Genomic DNA, 19,039 nt, shown 5'->3' with positions numbered 1-19,039 from the left:
TCTTGGCGATGATACCTTTACAAGATTTGATTCAAACACTTTCCATCTCTAATTCTCCCCGTCAACCACCCAAGGCAGATGTCTCTTTCTTGAGCAAACACGTGTTTCAGCAAGATAAAAAATAATCACGATCATCATCATTGGCACAAACATCCAACGAAGAATTGATTCCGATCATCAGTTGTAGTATTACAAATTTGTTTCCTTCTCATCCGATCATCTTTGTTTTTCATCATTAAAATCATACTTCTAATCATTGACTACAACAATAGCCTTCTCTTGGATTTCAACCGCAAGCAAATCGACAAACACAAAATGGCTTCATCTTTCATGGATTTAAAAACCATCACAGCTTTATCAATATTTCTAACCACCATTCTCATTGCTCATACTGCCAATCAATACTCTCAATTCTATCTTATTGTAGTTAATTTAATATCGTCTAAATTAGGGAAAATAATTCTCATTACAGATTTAATATTATTAATCATATATTTTGGAATGGGATTGGTGAAAATATTTTTCGGATCATTGAGAATTTATGAGCAAGAAATTGTATGGGAGAAGGGATATTTTGCATTAATTGAAACATGCTTAGCAATGACTATATTTAGAGAAGAATTATCAACTCGAATGTTAGCCATGATGATGACATCATTATTTTTAAAGATCTTTCATTGGATTTGTGAATTACGTGTCAAACATGTAAGTTTGTTTCGAGTGTCTCTTTTACAATAATTTTACTGAAATGATTGTATAACCTACTACTACAACTACTACAACTACAACTACTACTACTACTACTACTACTGCTACTACAACTACAACTACTGTCCATAGCTTGAATCTCTTCCACAAACATCAAATTCTACTTTTGCAAGAATTTATTCATGTCTTTTACTTTTACTTTCATGTGATGCATACTTTGCGAGTACTCTCACCATGCATTACCTCAAAGAAGGTGTGACTCTTCGTGTTTTATTTTTAAGCGATTTTTTAATTCTCTCAATTATTGCACTTTGTGTCAGTGTAAGATTATGTTTCCATGCCTATAATTTATCAAAACAAGATGCAGAAGGTAATAGTGAATGGGAATCCAGAGATGTTTCTGTATTCTATTTAGAGATTACGTCAGAATTATTACAATCCATGGTGTATCTATCATTCTTTTTAGTCATCATGTCTAAATATGGATTACCTTTCCACTTGTTGAGAAATATTTACATTACCATTGGAAATGTTCGTAAAAAGATTACAGATTTAATTAATTATCGAAGAGCAGCATATACATTGGATCAAAAGTTTGAAAATGCAACTCAATCTCAATTAGATGAATATGATGGTGTTTGTGTGGTATGTCGAGAAGATATGATCACCAACACTCCACAGAATCCCATTAAGGTGTTACCATGTGGACATTTATTTCATTCTAAATGTTTGAGAGGATGTTTAGAGAGATCACAAGAATGTCCAACGTGTCGAAGACCCATTGATGTCTTGTTGAAAGAACAAGAAGAGCGGAGAAGTACTAGTACAACCACTACTCGTACAAGTAGTGGTCATGGCAATAGTGTAAATACTTCTGGTAGCAGCAGTAGCAATAGCAGTAGCAGTAACAGTCACAGTAGCACGATCACACCATCCATTCCTACCACGACGTCGAGTGGGCATGGAGGAGCAGGTATTAATATCATGACTGGGAATCTTGATGGAACTACTACATCAATGATGACTAGTCCATTCCTTCCATCTTGTTTGAATCATCAAGAATTACTGAATTTAATGATGAGTGGATATCCTTCTACCATTGACAATGCAACAAGTTCACTCGCCATCAATAATGAACAAGTTCAGCAAATAATGATGACATGTATGTGAGATATCTTGAATCCATGAGAGATAATATCAATATAACATTGGAACAATTGAAGTCTCTCTCGTCAACAAACCAAGAGTAAAAAGTTATGAACTGCTTTTTTTGAATACAATAGCACTAATTGCAATAAGGTTAATAAGGCTGAATTGGAACATCTCATCATCAAGCTGTGTTGTTCATAAATTGAGGTTTGCTTTTATTCATGATGCAAATACGCTATCATTTTGTAAGCCAATTCATAAGCATAAAAGGTAACGGCATTCACAGGAAATGCACGAATCACAGTGGGCTGTTGTGTAACCAAAACAATTATTTAAGGATTGTACCAATACAATAACATGTGTTTGAAGCGTTCACAAGGATGGTGTTCCATTATATATGATACAATTAAAACAATGTTGATCAACCAGTTATACCATTCACTTTGAAATTTGTCTCAACTTACCTGAAACCCTCTATACAAATCCCTCAATGTATACTTTTTAAATACCTTTCTCATGTTCATGTTTCGATCATATCTCACAATCGATTGAATCGAGTCTGTAGGATACACCAATGCCCAACTTAATGTTCCACTCAAACCCCCTGACATGAGTAATGTGAATGCATTATGTTCAAATTGATAAGTTCCATCAGTGGTTTCATGATTCTCACCAACACACTACGACTTTGACGAGTATAATAATTTGCAAATTGTCTCTTACTCAATTCATAAATGAGAAAATAGGAAGAATAAAAAGTCAATTGATGGCTCAAACAAGAAATATAGCCATGAAAGAATCCTCTTGTTTTCCACAATTCACGAACGCATTTCATAATGGTTTGATGTTCACTTCCATTTTTAGTCTGCATTTGGATTTTAATCATTTCAGTTGGCCCAACCACAAAACTAATGGCCAAACCAGAGAATGCACCTGATGCAAATATGGCAGCATATTCTTTCATTGCACTGTATTCATCTCTTGAATTCTCTTTCAATGAATATTTTGAAATCCAATCTTTACAAATTCCAAAAGATCCAAACAATACAAAATTACTTGCAAGTTCTCCAATGAGTGGACTTGTTAAACCTCTATAAAGACCTCTAAAATAATCCCATTTTGTTTTAAATGTTTCATTGAATTGATGATGATTCTCTTGAAATATTTGCACTAGTGTGGATGGAAAATGGTTATATATTTTCATGATTGTGTCATTATGGAGTTAAAATGTGTGTGTTAAAAAGTAAATAAAAAAAGATTAGTGTTCAACGAAGAGTGATTCAACCAAATACATGATCAATAGGTTTCAATAATTATTGAACACACACACATACTTCTTGTCTTGATAGTATCTAATGGATAACCCACACAAATTCCAGCCAATCCTCCAAATGCTCCAGCAACAAATTCTGCAATGGCATGAATTCTCATTCTTTGTTCTTCTTTACACATCCATGTCGTGATGGTGGTGGTGGTTGTGGTGGTGGTGCAACTACTACTACCACTTCCATACAATGCTGCTGCTTCTGATGTGGTCAAACATTGCTCTTCTCCATTCTGATGATGATGAGGAAGGATGTGATGATTGACCATTGTATTCATATGAGAATCTAAATGATGTGTATCGGAATGTTGTGAGCATGATGACCGTAATGGTTGATGATGTCTTGTGGATGATGTTTGTGTCACATTTGTGGGAGTGTTATTATTGACTTGTGATGTTTCTATCATTGAACGTTGAGATGGATAATAGGTGTGTGTGTGTGTGTATGGGTCGCAGAGTGTGTGAATGATGATGTTTTTTAACAACAACCATGTTGTTCATTGCATTTGATGAACGAAGAGGCAACCACAATGGAAGTATTCACATTCGGAGAATTTGGATTTTTATTAAAATATATTCATAATTTTACGAATAGGGATTTATTAATAATACACCGTACGTCACACCTTTGTGATACAAGTAGACTCACCGTGCAATTCAAAACTCTTCATAAATGATACACAAAGGTCGACCAATACATACCGAGCAATTGGACAAGGAACCGATTGGAAAGGCAGTTCAACAACGCTTGGTAAAAAAAACTAAAAAATTTTTCATTAAGGATCTCAACATCATGAGCAACCCACCACTCACGCTAGCCTCCACTACCTCCCATCCGCAACAAGTTGGGATCAGTGCATCCGTTCCATCCCCTCAAGCTCAACTACCAAAACCTTCCTCAAAACCATTTCTTACTCCACCTCTTCTTATTCCGATTGACTATTATAAAACCCTAGATTTTGTCAATAATTTTGCAATTCAAATGGTACAGACGATGAATTCCTTTGCTTACAGTTGTGAAAGCAAATTATCAAAGGTATCATCTCAGATACAGCACGTTGAAATTGTATTGTCTTTATTGGAGAAGAAATTGCAATCGATTGATGGAATGAAGGAAAGAATGGATCAATGGTTCACAACAGCAGGAATGAATAGCGGAAATCAAACTGCTTCATCCACTGGAACCACCAATATCAACTTCAATGTCGAGGTAAATGCTACAATTGTACCTCCACCTCCATCCATAGCACATAATATTCCTCCCCCACCGGTACTGTCCAGCAATGGAGGCATTCCACCTCCTCCTCCACCCTCAATTCCCAACAGTAGTATTCCACCGCCTCCTCCTTCAGCATTGCTCAGTAACACTCCCTCCTCTCCTTCAACGACGAACAACCTTCCATCGTCGCCAACAACACCCATTCCGACGCCAGTGACCACCTCAACTGCAGAAAGCCCCGAGTGCAGCAATCAAGAGGACGTGACTGGAAATAATGTTCCCACTTGTGAGCAAGATCCAAGACTTGCAAATTACTTTCGTCTTCTCAACAAAATTGGTGTACCAAAGCCTCAAATTGCTCGAAAGATGGAAATGGAGGGTTTGGATCCTGGAATCTTGGACACACCCAATGCTCCGTCACCACTCGGAGTGTTTACACCACAGAACAGCGAGCACTCAGAGAGTGATAACGACTCGGATTAATAAAACAAAATACAGAAATTGTGAAATTTTTATGATTTATTGTTTGAATGCATTTACAACATCTTCTTGACCAATTGGTTAATGTATTCTTCTCTGTTACCGAATGAACCACCCAAGATGAAGTGCTTCTTGATAGTTTCATAACCACCCTTTGGATGTTGCAACTTGAAAGGCCACAAGAAGTTAGCAGCAGCCTTGAAGTTTGGTCCGACAGTGTAAATTTCGTGAATCAAATCTTCAACGCAGACAATATCGCTGGTTCCCAACTTGTCTTCAATTTGAACGTTGCTGGTGATTGGCTTTCTGTCACCATTGATATTCAAACAACCTCTCTTGTAGATGAGTTGCTTGACAGTAGACAAGGATGGATATCCCCATGCAACGAATGGTTCAACAAGCTTCAACAAGTTGAGAGTAGCCTTGTTCAATCTAACAAAGACACCATTGTTAATTTGTCTGAGTCTCAAAAGTTGGAGAGCCTTCTTGACCTTTGGAGCAACACTCTTAATACCTCTGATTCTGATGACGAAGGCCAATTTAGCTTGTGGTTCAACATACAAAGAACCAATCTTGGCAGCTTGGTCGTGAGCAGCTTTAATGTTAGCTTCCTTTTGTTTATATTCCTTGGCGAACTTTTCAGCTCTCTTCAAAGCCTTCTTTCTCAAAGCGAGGAGCTTCTTCTTTCTTTCGAAAGCGAGTTTGGATCTTTCCTCAGTGTGAGCTTGAAGTCTCTTTCTTCTCTTCAAAACAGTTTCTGGAGCAGGTTTTGAAGTACGAACGTTCTCAATGCTGACGACCATTGTTTATCTACTTAGAGTGTAACAACGAGCAAGTGAATATTTTTGAAATTTCATCAAAGAGAGATGACTTACGATGTGATTTTGGCGTATTTTTTTTCGACAAAATTTTTTCAAGAAACTGGTCAACCGAAATGAATACTTTACAATGACAAATAAAACCTTGGTCGTTTGAAAGTTCTCATCTGACCACAACTGTTCAAGTTGGTTGTCCTCTCGTACTACCATCCATGGGCATGTAATAACCAGTAAAAGAAATTCTTGAACAAAACATTTCTTTCCCGTTAGGCTCGGTATCCCCACTTCAAATTTTTAGTGCACTCAAAAACCGAGAGAACCCAGCATCCAATTTTGAATTCAAAAAAATGCTGCATCATCAACGACGAGCACTCGCTTCAGGAGTCAACAAAACGAACAAGCAACACACATCTCCGATCGCCATCGCGTCTAACAACACGAACAGACAACCAACAAGACTTGACACATCTTCAAATCATGACGAGGGACTAGAAACTTCACCCGAAGAACGTATCAACAGTAGAATTAAAACCATTCTCAAAAAGTTACCATCCAAGAAGGAGGACAATCCCATCAAATTTAAATCGTTCTATGAATGCATCAAAGATGTTAAAATTATTTCTGATGTTCAATATGACACTCGGAGAAGAGAAGACTCAAAAGATGAGTCAGACACTACCACATTCCTTTACGACAAGATGTTGGAATGGGATGAATTGAATTTAACCGTTCGTATTGATTCTTGTTGACAATTTTTAACCTTTTTTACTATTTTTCATTGACTTTTGTTGGGATTTATCAATACATGTATAGAAACATTACATTATGTTTAGAACCAATGTCCAAAGTTTTGTTCGAACTCTTCCTGAAATGCTTCATCATAAAGAAAAGATTTGTGATATTTTTATACATCACTTGAGAATTAAGGATTCACTTGCATTTCAACCTTTATTAGAGTAAGTTCATCATGATGACGAGTACCATGTTTTTTTTTGAGAATGATCCTTTTATATGAATACTCAATTTGAATTTGTGAACGATCCTCACAACGATCCTTACAACTTTGAAAATACTCAACTTGCAAATACTCAACTTGAAAAATAGTCTGGTGACCATCTTTGCCAAAGATCTCAGACAAGAATTCTATCCATTACTTCCTCGTCTATTCTATCCTATTGTCTATAATATTTCATCGACAAATACTGAATTGAATGCTCTCATTTTCAAATCTTTAGCATTTCTATTTAAATATTTACAAAAATATATTCTCAAAGATATTTCATTGTGGTTTGAAAAGTACTCCAAGATTCTCTCTCATAAAAAGTGGTACATTAGAAAATTTGCAGCAGAAAGTTTTTCATTTCTCATTAACAAACTTTCAGATTCTGAATTGAAAGAATACGTGAGAAAAACATTTGAATTGCTCATTTCAAAGCCCTCACAAAATATGTATGATGGTACAAGTCAAATGTTTTTTGAATCCATGAAAGGAGTACTTGGAAATTATCATTCCAAAATGCCAAGATTGTTACCTCTCTTATTTCGACAATTAGATTGGAATGAAGAATCAAATGATACGATCAAGAAACAATTATCTGATATTGGAAATAAGTTTACACTTGTTGAAAAGTGTTTAATACTTTTAAGAGATTATTCAAAGAATAAGGAAGTAGCAAAACAAGTTTGGGATTTACTTGTGAAAGAATTTGAATATTTGATTCAAGTATGGAGGAGAACGACTATGATCCATGATCAATCTGCACTCTATGTTTCCCTCCAAATTGGACATGCTTTTCAATTGATACGAGTATTCACTACAAGTGTAGAACGTTGTGATGAAGAGTCCATTCTCAAAGTATTGAAATGTGTGAATCACAAGGAATTAATCTCTGAAATGCCATCACAGACAGCACAAGCTTTATTTTCATTCATTACTGATATTGTAGATACCATGCAAAGATCAGATTTAATTGAAAACTCTCATAATTTACTCTATAATTGTTTCTTTGTGAAAGACAAACAAACTGTTTATACTTTTTACAAAAAGTTAATGACCTGTGTGGGTACAGAAGAAGAGTCTAATACCATTGTTAAAGAATTTTTAAGATTTGTGAATAGTGATATTGAGGAAAATATGGAAACAACCGTTTCATTCCTATTGAATTTTATTCATACGAATTTAACAGATGAGAATACATTCTTGGAATATTCACAACTCTCTGAAAAGAATTCTAAATTTGTTTCAGTGATTCAACAAGAAGTTTCAAAACGATTGAATCATTTAATGAAAATGAATCAAGAGCAAGTGAATGGTTATTTTTCATCTCCACATGAACACTCTCATGCATTAATGACATGGGGTATGCTCAATGTTCTCTCCACCTATGGAAAGAAATCAGAACAATATTCTAAACAAGTATATCAATTGTGTCTTTTATTTTTGAACCAATTTATTCCTCTCATTGAATGGAATACCACTCGTGGTGGTCATGCGACTGCAACTACTACTGCGACTACTATGACTGCACTACTATGACTACTACGACTACGACTACTATTCGTGATAGAGATGGTAGTAGAGATGGTAGTAGAGATGATAGTGGTAAAGATGAAACCACTCGAGATCCTACACATCTGGAAAAGAAGAAGGCACGAAAAATCATTCAATGCATTCTCTCTCAAACAATGATTGTACTCATCCAAATCATTCCTTACACTAGGAATTCACTCTCTAAATTGTTAGAATCTTTTATGAGCATGGTCTGTAAATTTGGAGATTCTCTTCATGTATTGATTGCATTTAATTTATATTTGGATAAATTAAGACAGCAACAAGACACCAGTCAAGACATGACTCTCTTCTCCAATGCAAGATTTAAACAATTAGCAAAGGCGTTGAAACATAATTTACAAAGCAAGTCAGATCGATTGAGATTGGAAACTCTCAAACTTTTAACACAATTTGAGCAAGATGAAATTCAAAAAGGAATGACTTTGAATAAGGTTGAAACTACAAAATGTGTCATTTTAGAATATTTGAGGGATTCAGAAGAATGTGGATTTGATTTTGATCAATCTCGAAGTAGAGTAGTCCTATTAGAGAAGGCAAATGAGTATTTGAAGAGATATCACTCAACTATTCCTCAATTGTACAAGACTCTACTCTCTCATTATATATTTGGTGCTTACTATACTAAATATAGTATTGTCTGGGAACCAACTCATGAATTGGCACAAAGTGTGAGTCGAACCAATTTCAATGAATTTTGGGAATTACTCATTTCAAATCTATTACATGTCTATGATAAATATGGACAATATAGAATTGAGAAAAATCAAGAGAAATCCATGATTTATCGATCTAAAAAGCGTACCTCTGATCAACATACGATCAATTTTGAAACGTATTCAAGAAATGTCAAGAAAATTGAAAAGATTACAGATATTGAAACCATCTTTGATAAGGTCATGAAAGATCATTCCAAAGAACACACTCATTATGATACCTATCTTCCAATGATATTCAAAGATTTTTCAATGTGTGCAAAAGATGACCAAATTGCCAATCAGATATTATCAAAGTATTTCATGCATTCTATGAAAATGAATTGAAAGAATATGATGTTGAAAATGGATCAGTGATTCATTTCACTTCAAGAAATCCAATGACTGAACGATTAGAAAAACTCATTTCTCTCATTTCAGATTTCAAATCTGATTTCTATTCAAGTCCACACGAAGAATGTGTGAAAATTAGACAAATTCTTATTCGATTATTCTCAACCAGTACTCCATCGATTCAATCTCTTGTATTGAAATGTCTCTCCAAGTTTGAAGATTTACCCTATCTCACACATAGTGTGGTGAGAAGTCTCTCCAAAGTCATTAATTCTAATCGAAGTGTTCAAGCTCTTACTAAATTGAATTTCTCACTTCCATCACATGTTCCAGAGAAGTATCAATCCGATTATGTGAACATGTTATTGAAAGTGATTGAACCCTATCTGTTAATGTATGACATGCCAAAGAAGAAGGGAAAGAGTGGAAAAGATAAGGTCATTAAAAAGTGGAAGACTCGTGTCCATCAAGTGATTGAATTTTTGGGAGAATTACCACCAAATGTATTGAAATATTTTATTGATTCACTTTTTAGAAGATTTAAGAGTAGTAGTAGCAATGGTACCAATAGTAGCAGTGGTAGCACTAGTAGTAGTAGCAGTAGCAGCACTAGTAGCAATAATAGCAATGGTAGTGAAGTCATGACCTTCTCTGAAGATTTGTTAAAAGCAAACACCTTCCAATTGAGATGGTTGTTAGATATTATTGAAGAAATTCTCACATGTATGACTGGAAATTATTCATATTTCTATAATGAAGTGTTAGAGTTACTTGTAACCATTATTGAAATGAGAATTGAGGCACAACAAGTTGAAATGGAAGAAGATGAGAATGAAGAAGACGAAGAAGAGAATGAAGAAGACGAAGAAGAGAATGAAGAAGACAATGAAGAAGAAGAAGACGACAATGAAACAGAAGAAACTAGTAGTACCATCACCAGTACCGCTACCACCACTACTACTTCCAATACACCCAATTCTACTTCTGAGGATACCATGGAGTTAGACCCTATGGATGATCATGCCATGACGGATGATATGGATCCTACTGAAGATCTTGAAGAGAATGAACAAGATTTATCTGCACCACAAGATACGGATGAGAATAAGGAATCCACTTTGAACACAACTACTATGCGTACTCGTACTATTACTCCTACTCGTACTCCTACCCTTACTCGTACTCGTACTCGTACTCCTACTACCCACACCACTGACAACAACCATACTCTTACATCATCAAACCATTCACTCACTTTTAAACCCAAATCCTCCAAACAAAAAGTCTCTCTCACACTCACATTCAGAAGAGCAGTGGATTTACTCACTCTCTTCTTTGAAAGAAAACAAGAATATGAATTCTCTGTGAATTTCACCAATCATGTAGTATCCATCGTCACTAACTTCTTCAACAAGATTCAAGATAAGAAGAATATTGTGATTGAAGAGTTACCAGCATACTTTAGTATTATTTATTCATGGTTTGATATTCCTAAATTATATTATTTAATCAAATACTATGAACAAGAATTAATTTACAAATTTATTGAATTAATTGATGAATATAATGTAGCACCACCAGTGTTTCATACTGTCTCAACATTTTAGAAAAGATTCTCAACAATCGAGATGAAATATTCATGAATTTGAATTTGAAGAATTTCCCAACACTCTCCACCGATATTGAAGGCGGACTCACGATTGGCGCCAAAATATTTGAACCTCCATTAGTGAATCGAATTTTGAATGCATTCAATAATTTGTATCATCATCCTGTGAATTCAAGAATTTCCTATAACAGAAGATGTTTTAAAATTATTGACAAATTGAAGGCATTCTTTGATGAATCATCACCCGCAGACATTATTCTCAACTTTTATGGATCATCGATTAGAGATGGTACAACACTTGAAGAGGATGAAGCACACGTGTTGTTACATCTCTTTAAAAAGTATCTCTTATATTCCAGTGATCAAGTGAAAAGAACATATATCATTTACTTTTCTAAAATGTTTATTAATAATAGTGAAACTATATTCAGAAGATCATTATGTGAAATTATTGAACAATTAGCTCATGGTTTTAATAGTGAAACATTGAAATTCACTTCAAGAATAATTAATGGTTTAAACGCTCAAGAAGATTCTCATCTCACTCAAATGGACACTACGAGTCGTGTTAAAGTCTTTAATGAGATTTTAGAACACAAATCATTTATTACTACACAATTAGGTGAAATTGAATTGTATCCTATTGTTGGTAATTTACTCTTCTTTTTGAATCATAAGGAATGGATTCTCAGAGATGGAGCATGTAAAGCTCTTATTCATGTTCTCATTGACGCCATTGTCATGGGAAGAAAGAGAAGTACCATGATCACTACAACCGTAGCTCTTGGTACGAATAGTGGTACGACGAATGATGGTACGAATAGTGGTAGGAATGATGGTACGACGAATAGTGGTACTCTTGGTACTACCACAACTCCCACAACTACTACTACAAATCTTTCAGAAATTGTCAAAACACTTCTTTTTTATGTGAAGAGAGGAGCATTTTCATCCAAATTATTAGATCGAAATGAAAACATGATGGTCTTTGCTAAATTACTCGATGTCATGGATGAATTGAAAGATTCAAAACCATTCTCTCAACCTTTGAATTTAATCTCTGATCAAAATATGAATAAGAAATTACAAGGAGTTCAATCCATTTGTTCATTAATTACTCCTTTAGAATCATGTTCCATTCCACAATCATGTATTTATGATATTGTTGCACCACTTGTTTATGAATTAATGGTCATTTCCGATAAGAATATTCAAGAAATGATTAAGGGACTCGCTGTCTATCTAGTAACTCGAATGGATTGGAATTATTCACATCCCATTCTCAATCAATTTGTAACCATGATGGGTGGATATGGTATGAAAATATTGTCAAAAAGAAAAAAGATGGCATTGGATATTATTTGTCAAATTGTAGATGTCTTTCCATTTGAAAAGATGCATCAAAGAGATGATGAAATGATGGATGAGAGTGATGATGAATTTGAGAAGGAAGATGATGATGAATTTGAGAAGGATAATGAACAGAAAAAAGATGAATTGGAGAAGCAAGATGAACAGAAAAAAAGAAAAATGATGATGCACTTGAAAAGAATGATGAAAAGAAACATGACAATGGTAAAAACAAGCATGATGATACACTCGAGAGTGATTCACTCATGAAAGATGATGATTCTTCACATTCTTCTCGTCAAACCAAAGGCAAGAGAATGAAAAGATACTTTTTAAGAGATTTTGTTCCCAAAGTTACAAAATTCTTGTGGGACAAGAAGATGGAAATTTATGTCATGCGTATGCAAGTGTGTTTCTTAATTATTAAGGTATTAAGAAGATGTGATAAAAGACAATTAGATGCTCAACTCTCTAAAATGGTATTGGATGTATTAGGAAAATTGAAGAGCAAAGATGAAGAACAACAAAATGTTGCTGGAAAGGCGCTCATTGACATGTTCAAAGAGTTGGGATCTACGTATTTTAATTTCATGTTAGAAAAGATGAAGTCAGTTCTCTCTGAAGAAGGTTATCAAACGGATACATTGTATATTGTCTTGGAAAGTTTATTGAAAGTGATGGCACATCAAGCAACTTTGAATACTACTACTACTACTACTGCTACTACTGCTATTACTGCTACTACTGCTATTACTACTACTTCTGCAGCTACTCAGAGTGATTCGACGACAAGTGTATCCGGAGTGAGTCACTCCATCTCTACTCACAACACTCACCCCACTTCAATTTTCATTACACAAGCAGTACACAATGTCGATATCATTTTATTGAGTGAAATTACCTATCCACCTCTGAAAACTTACAAGAAACGAAAAGTCTCTCGATTTGATACTGAAAAACTCGAAGAAATGGAACAAAGCCAATCAACAGAACAAGAACATTCAAAACATTTCAAATCCAAACATCAAAATACTCTCTTCAATTGCTTTGAATTACTTGGTTCTATTATTGATATCAAACGTAGTCTCAGTACCATCATTGAAGATATTCATTTCAAACTCAAACGTGTTCATAATGCAGAGATTTTAAAGAGATTTGAATTTGTATTGAAATTCCTTCTCAAAGGTATTATGAGAAATCGATCATTGAAAGATTCTGTGAATATCAACAATAACAACAATGGCACTCCAACCAATGCCATTGATTGTATCATTCAAGCATTGAATCAATATCGTCTCTATAAGAAGACTTTCAAATCCTTAACAGACAATGATCGATATCACTCTGTGAAAATGTCCAAAAATAGACTTGAAGAGAATTTCCTTGTTCAAAAAGAGCCAGGACGACAAGGTGCCATTGACCAATCCGATGATATGAAAATGAGATTATTAGCTGGTCTCATTGATAATTCTCATATTATTGTTCAATTCTATTTGAAATTCTTTGAAAAGTGTATGAAAACAGGAAAGATTCATTTAGAACAACACATTCCAGCCATTGATAGCATCATTCCATTGCTCATCAAATATGTGAGTGGAAATCATTTGTCAGTTGCATTGGTTGCATTTAGAATATTAATAGAATGTGCTAAAAGACTTCCAAAAGCATTTAAATCTTTGAATGAAAACAAACAAATGCTATTGGATGCAACCTTTGATATTTTAACCAATTCAGGAATTGACTCTACTAATACAGAGACATGGGAAACTATTTTCACTGGATTGAGATACTTTTTACAAAGTGATGTTTCACAAAAATTCCCATTAACAAGTGGACAATTAGATATTTTACTAGACATGTTGAAAATTGAAATCTCTTCAACAAGAAAAACCTATTCCATTCAAACATTCCAAGTTCTCAAGACATTGATTGATCGAAAGATTCAATCTCCTCAAATTTATGATTTAATGGACAAGTCTAAAACTATTCTCTTGACTACATTGAATGTTGAAATTCGAACTCTTATTGTTGAAATGTTAGTCAACTTTTATTTGAACTATCCATTCACAAATGAAGTGTTGCAAGAGAAACTTAATTATCTCTTTAAGAATGTATTGAATGAACACATGGCTCAGGAATCTAAATCAGCCATTTTGAGTGTTATTCAAACCATTGTTAAGAAATTCCCAAATTCATTTTTAAATGACAAGACTGAACTTGTTTATTATCCTCTAATTTTAGAATTAGAAAAACAATGTAAGAAGAGAGGTATTGCTGGTGAAAATCAATCCATTTCACAAATTATTCAACAGTTGCGAGACATTCTTCAACATTTTGTCAAAGTATTGAATGATGAAAACTTTTCAAGAATTATTTCAACAACGGTTACATGGCTCACTTCACAAGACAAGTTGAAAGGTGTTGCATTGAATTCCATTCTAGTACTTTCTCAAGTGAGCAATGGAACTCGATTGAAATCGAAAAGTGAATTTTATGAGAGCATGTTACCAGAAATTACGCACGTGATTGAACACTATGAACATTTCATTGAAAAACACTCTTCTCTCTTGTTGGAATGTTTGGAATGTATTTATAGTTTGTTCAATCATGGTATCATTGGAATGACTCAATTAGATGAAATGTATGAATTTTTATTGAATTTAACTTGCAATGATCATGAAGCAATGAAGAATGAAGTGAGAATTGAATCTCTCAAAATATTTGAATTATATGTATCCAAGAAGAAGAAGAAATTGAGAGAATCAAAGATTTTGAATGATATTCACTCTCTTGAAAAGATTATTTTTAATATTTGTAATTTATTTAGAGCGAGATTTATTTGTGATGATTCTGGTGTGTTAGTGATTGTGAAAGTATTTATTTATATTTTTGGATTGTTATTGCAAATGGTTGATGGAAATGCCAATTCCACTACTACTACTATTGCTACTACTATTGCTACGACTACTACTACTACTGCTACTATTGCTATGATCAATACTGAGAACAACTCTAATAACTCTCGTATTTCCAATGCTGGTAAGAATTTGAGTAATCACTCCAAAGATATTCTTCATCGTGTATTCAAACTCTTGAAAAAGATTTCCAATCAATCTGAAGATTATGACACGAATGAAACCATGACATTTAGAAGACATACTCTATTGAAATTATTCGTTGGATTGTGTGCTAAATATCATGATCGAATGCAACCCTATCTCATTTACATGACACCTCTCTTGTATCGATGTACTGAATTTCCAAATAGAGACAAAGCAGTCGTGACTGAGGAATTGGAAAAGTTTGCTAAAGAATGTAAACAATTAATGATTCAACATACAACCAACACGGCAACCAATACGGCAACATACGATGCATCATCGTCTTCCACAACCAATACAGCATTCATGCAAGCCTATGAACAAGGTAGAAAAGAAGTAGAACAAAAGAGTGCAAAAAAGACAACTCGTCGTGAACAACAAGTACTCATTTCACCTACTCAATTCGCCAAAAAGAGATTGGAAAGTAATTTGAAAAAGAATTTGGCAAAGAAGAGAAAATTGAAAGAACAATCTCAAGAAGCAACCGTTCAAGTTAATGCCACGAGTGGACAAGTCAAAAAGAAGAAGATGAAATAAATTGATGATACACTTTATTTGTGAATTCGATATTCGTCGTCAAAGTACACAGTATTGAATGTTGTCACAAATTTCATCACACCTTCGTCGTTATAATAGTATCATCAACGTCTCAATAGCAAATGGTGTTTAAGCTTAAAATGAACCACACCACGCTACACTATGAATTCATTAGTGTTGTTGTGAAAGTTGATACACAAGCATCAGAAAGTCAATGACCCATATTGGGATTGAGAGTCAAATAGCGATGGATGAAATTTTTGAGCCAATGACAATTCCACATATTGATATGAAGCTTGTTCTTGATCTAGATATTATCTATTTTTGTTTCTACACTACAAGTGTTCTTGTGCTTTCAATGGCCAAGTCCTATGGAGCCCCAAGTTGTTGTTTCAGAGATTTTGATTCGCTAATGCGTTATGTTTTTACGCATTTAAATTCAGTTGAAATTAAAAAAATATCAGTGATTGTAATCATCTCCGGATTGCAGTTTGAAAGAGTGTTGAAATCATAACAATTAGAACCACACATTGACCCACAGTTGTGGTGTTGAAGATCTTTGGAGTTGTACCTATAAATATTGTGTGAAATTATAATATTGAAATAGCCCAACAACGTCAATCCGAAAGAAATACTCGTGCTGCTGTTAACACACACGACTTTGAATTCACCAAATACTCCTCATTGTGGATTATTGAAATAGTGCACAATTCACTCTTTGATTTTTTATAAGAGATCTCTCTACTTGATTCATTGAATTCCAAGATTTAGCGTAATCATCATCAACTGATTCCACAGAATTCAATTTGTTTATGAACAACTCTACAACTCGAAATTGACAAATTCTCACTTTATGATGAATAATTCTCAATCAATCCATCATCATCATCACCACACGAATGGTGATCTTCGAACCGAGTTATCACCACCAACCACCACCACCACCACTTCTCTTTTATTTATATCCTCCTGTCATCATGATTTAACACTCTCTTCTCAAGCCATTCAAAATTACAATTCCGCTCAGCAGCAAAAAAAGAAAAAACCATTCCATTCACCACCACTACCACTACCACCACCTCTCACGACCACAACGACCAATCATAACAACAATACGAGTTCTTCGCTGACAACAACTCACAGTCGTGCCGTTCATGTTGAACCATCCTCTCATTCCAATCCTACCATGCATCATCAGAAATTGAATTCAGATTCATCAGCCTCATCAGTCATCATGATGCACCCAATCAATGGAATGAATCCTCATCATAATGTGCAAAAAACACCAGTCCTCAATGGAAATTCCTCTAAAACAACAACAACCATGCATCCACTACCATACTCTTTGGATCATCATCACACGACAGGTCAAAATTCCGCGAAAAAGAATGCTGTATGGAATGGAAAGACATCCATGAATGCTCATCATCATCATCATTCACGCGTCCATGCAACCAATCATCAATTTGTTTCTCATCATGTACAGACCACCATGAATCATGCACAACCATTTTATTCTGAAAAGCATTCAACTACTGCTGGTGCTTCTCATGGTCCTCCCATCATATCCGCACATTCCAATGGTCACTGTACTCCTTCGATGAATTCTCATGAATCTACAAGTAGCAGTAGTAGTACTACAAGTCTCTCTTTCAACAACAACATGTTATCGAACCACACTACTACTACTACCATCACTCATAGAAATTCTAAAGTATCAAGCAATCATTTTAAAAAACGACAACATGCCAATACTTCTCATTCCGAACCACAACATACTTCCGTAAAGAAACAATTTGGTGATTCAAAAAAGAATAGAATGAATTCAAAATCCAATACCTATGATTTGTTATTAATTTGTAAATCTAGAACTATTTATAATGACCAATCCTTTGTCACACATCCTGAAACAAATATTTATAACTTTTTTAAGAGTTGTACACCATCCTTTCATTGTAACCATCATCATGGTATGGAGTCATGGAGGAGTTATAAATTGAAAGAATTATGGAGTTTTTATGATGAACCCTATGGAATGGAAGTTTCAATAAGATTACCTCATTCCAAAGAGAATGTTTATTTTGTTCCACATTTGAGTGCTATTAAATTAGTACAAAAATTAATGAACCAAAAGAATCAAGAGAAGAAGCAGAATGAAATTGAGAATCCATTCGTTACTCCATCCTCTCATCATCACTGTGCCACAAATCTCAGTACGAGTACTGCTACTGCTGATGTCACTACTAATGGTACTACAACTCGTCCGAACGAACATTCATCCACAATTACTATTACTACTACTACGGATGTTAGGGCGGCTACTACGAGTACTACTACCTCCGCCACCACCACAACCGCCTCCAAGTCTCCTACTTGTGCCACGAAAACAACAACAACAACCACTCTCAGTGATGAGGCAGCAGATGATGAAGAAGAAGAAAAAATTATTTTTGAATTTTATGAAACTGTTTCTCCTGACTTGAGATATCCACTTATTGATAGAATTGAAGAATTATCAAAAGATAATTCAATTTTAATGGAAGGTACAACGGATGATTTTAATCTTGATAAGAGTTGGTTTTCCATAGCATGGTATCCAATTCTGTGCCATAATAATACAATCAATTGGTTGAAAGGACAAATAATTACCTATCACAAATTTGCACCATCTCAGTTCGTTATTGACACACCCATACTTACATCATCACATTCGAAAAATGAATTTGATGAATTAATTGTTGAGAAGAGAAAACTATCCAATCAACAACCTGATTTGTGTTACTATGCACCAATCATTGGATTTCTGCCGTACAAACTTAAAAGTGAAACCTGGTTTTATGATTTTGTAAACAATCATGGAAACAACAAGAGAGGAGGGAATCAATTGGTAGCTCCGTTGTATCTATTACAGGCCTGTCATCGATTACAACGATTTTCACAGGGCGCACAACATCCTGATTACATTCACTGCCTTAAGAATTGTCCTGAGCTAGGTTTGATACCATTGTTTGATGCTCATTTCCAACCTCGTCACACCAAGCAATCTACAAAGGAGGAAGAGAGCGCCGAACACCTCCAATGATCACATTAAGATCGTTAATCATCATGTTGGACACTAACATTCTT

At 34.6% G+C, this 19,039-nt stretch overlaps 10 protein-coding genes across 10 annotated transcripts; 8 read left to right on the top strand and 2 right to left on the bottom strand.

The window, feature by feature from the left end:
• Nucleotides 1-315: 315 nt before the first annotated feature.
• C9374_006168 (uncharacterized protein) lies at nt 316-1,878 on the top strand (the record flags this gene model as incomplete). The annotated part of the gene is made up of 2 exons (XM_044695998.1): nt 316-705; nt 841-1,878. 2 exons carry the CDS (start codon nt 316-318, stop codon nt 1,876-1,878), a joined length of 1,428 nt encoding a protein of 475 aa, XP_044547463.1.
• A 194-nt stretch (nt 1,879-2,072) lies between these two features.
• C9374_006167 (uncharacterized protein) lies at nt 2,073-3,588 on the bottom strand (the record flags this gene model as incomplete). The annotated part of the gene is made up of 4 exons (XM_044695997.1): nt 2,073-2,165; nt 2,322-2,461; nt 2,539-3,027; nt 3,192-3,588. 4 exons carry the CDS (start codon nt 3,586-3,588, stop codon nt 2,073-2,075), a joined length of 1,119 nt encoding a protein of 372 aa, XP_044547462.1.
• A 266-nt stretch (nt 3,589-3,854) lies between these two features.
• C9374_006166 (uncharacterized protein) lies at nt 3,855-4,883 on the top strand (the record flags this gene model as incomplete). Its single annotated transcript, XM_044695996.1, has 1 exon — nt 3,855-4,883. One exon carries the CDS (start codon nt 3,855-3,857, stop codon nt 4,881-4,883), a length of 1,029 nt encoding a protein of 342 aa, XP_044547461.1.
• Nucleotides 4,884-4,936: 53 nt separating this feature from the next.
• C9374_006165 (uncharacterized protein) lies at nt 4,937-5,683 on the bottom strand (the record flags this gene model as incomplete). Its single annotated transcript, XM_044695995.1, has 1 exon — nt 4,937-5,683. One exon carries the CDS (start codon nt 5,681-5,683, stop codon nt 4,937-4,939), a length of 747 nt encoding a protein of 248 aa, XP_044547460.1.
• Nucleotides 5,684-6,045: 362 nt separating this feature from the next.
• Nucleotides 6,046-8,234, top strand: C9374_006164 (uncharacterized protein; the record flags this gene model as incomplete). Its single annotated transcript, XM_044695994.1, has 3 exons — nt 6,046-6,426; nt 6,512-6,654; nt 6,803-8,234. The coding sequence occupies 3 exons, from the start codon at nt 6,046-6,048 to the stop codon at nt 8,232-8,234; spliced, it is 1,956 nt and encodes a 651-aa protein (XP_044547459.1).
• Nucleotides 8,235-8,383: 149 nt separating this feature from the next.
• Nucleotides 8,384-9,310, top strand: C9374_006163 (uncharacterized protein; the record flags this gene model as incomplete). The annotated part of the gene is made up of 1 exon (XM_044695993.1): nt 8,384-9,310. The coding sequence occupies one exon, from the start codon at nt 8,384-8,386 to the stop codon at nt 9,308-9,310; it is 927 nt and encodes a 308-aa protein (XP_044547458.1).
• A 53-nt stretch (nt 9,311-9,363) lies between these two features.
• Nucleotides 9,364-10,923, top strand: C9374_006162 (uncharacterized protein; the record flags this gene model as incomplete). Its single annotated transcript, XM_044695992.1, has 1 exon — nt 9,364-10,923. The coding sequence occupies one exon, from the start codon at nt 9,364-9,366 to the stop codon at nt 10,921-10,923; it is 1,560 nt and encodes a 519-aa protein (XP_044547457.1).
• A 32-nt stretch (nt 10,924-10,955) lies between these two features.
• Nucleotides 10,956-12,545, top strand: C9374_006161 (uncharacterized protein; the record flags this gene model as incomplete). Its single annotated transcript, XM_044695991.1, has 1 exon — nt 10,956-12,545. The coding sequence occupies one exon, from the start codon at nt 10,956-10,958 to the stop codon at nt 12,543-12,545; it is 1,590 nt and encodes a 529-aa protein (XP_044547456.1).
• Nucleotides 12,546-12,592: 47 nt separating this feature from the next.
• Nucleotides 12,593-15,913, top strand: C9374_006160 (uncharacterized protein; the record flags this gene model as incomplete). The annotated part of the gene is made up of 1 exon (XM_044695990.1): nt 12,593-15,913. One exon carries the CDS (start codon nt 12,593-12,595, stop codon nt 15,911-15,913), a length of 3,321 nt encoding a protein of 1,106 aa, XP_044547455.1.
• An 853-nt stretch (nt 15,914-16,766) lies between these two features.
• C9374_006159 (uncharacterized protein) lies at nt 16,767-18,995 on the top strand (the record flags this gene model as incomplete). Its single annotated transcript, XM_044695988.1, has 1 exon — nt 16,767-18,995. The coding sequence occupies one exon, from the start codon at nt 16,767-16,769 to the stop codon at nt 18,993-18,995; it is 2,229 nt and encodes a 742-aa protein (XP_044547454.1).
• Between the last annotated feature and the right edge of the window lie 44 nt (nt 18,996-19,039).

This window comes from Naegleria lovaniensis (genome assembly GCF_003324165.1).
Source record: "Naegleria lovaniensis strain ATCC 30569 chromosome Unknown tig026, whole genome shotgun sequence".
Taxonomy (NCBI): Eukaryota; Heterolobosea; class Eutetramitea; order Acrasida; family Naegleriidae; genus Naegleria; species Naegleria lovaniensis.
The sequence above is the reverse complement of the archived record's forward strand: the minus strand, read 5'-3'. Positions and strand labels throughout refer to the sequence as shown.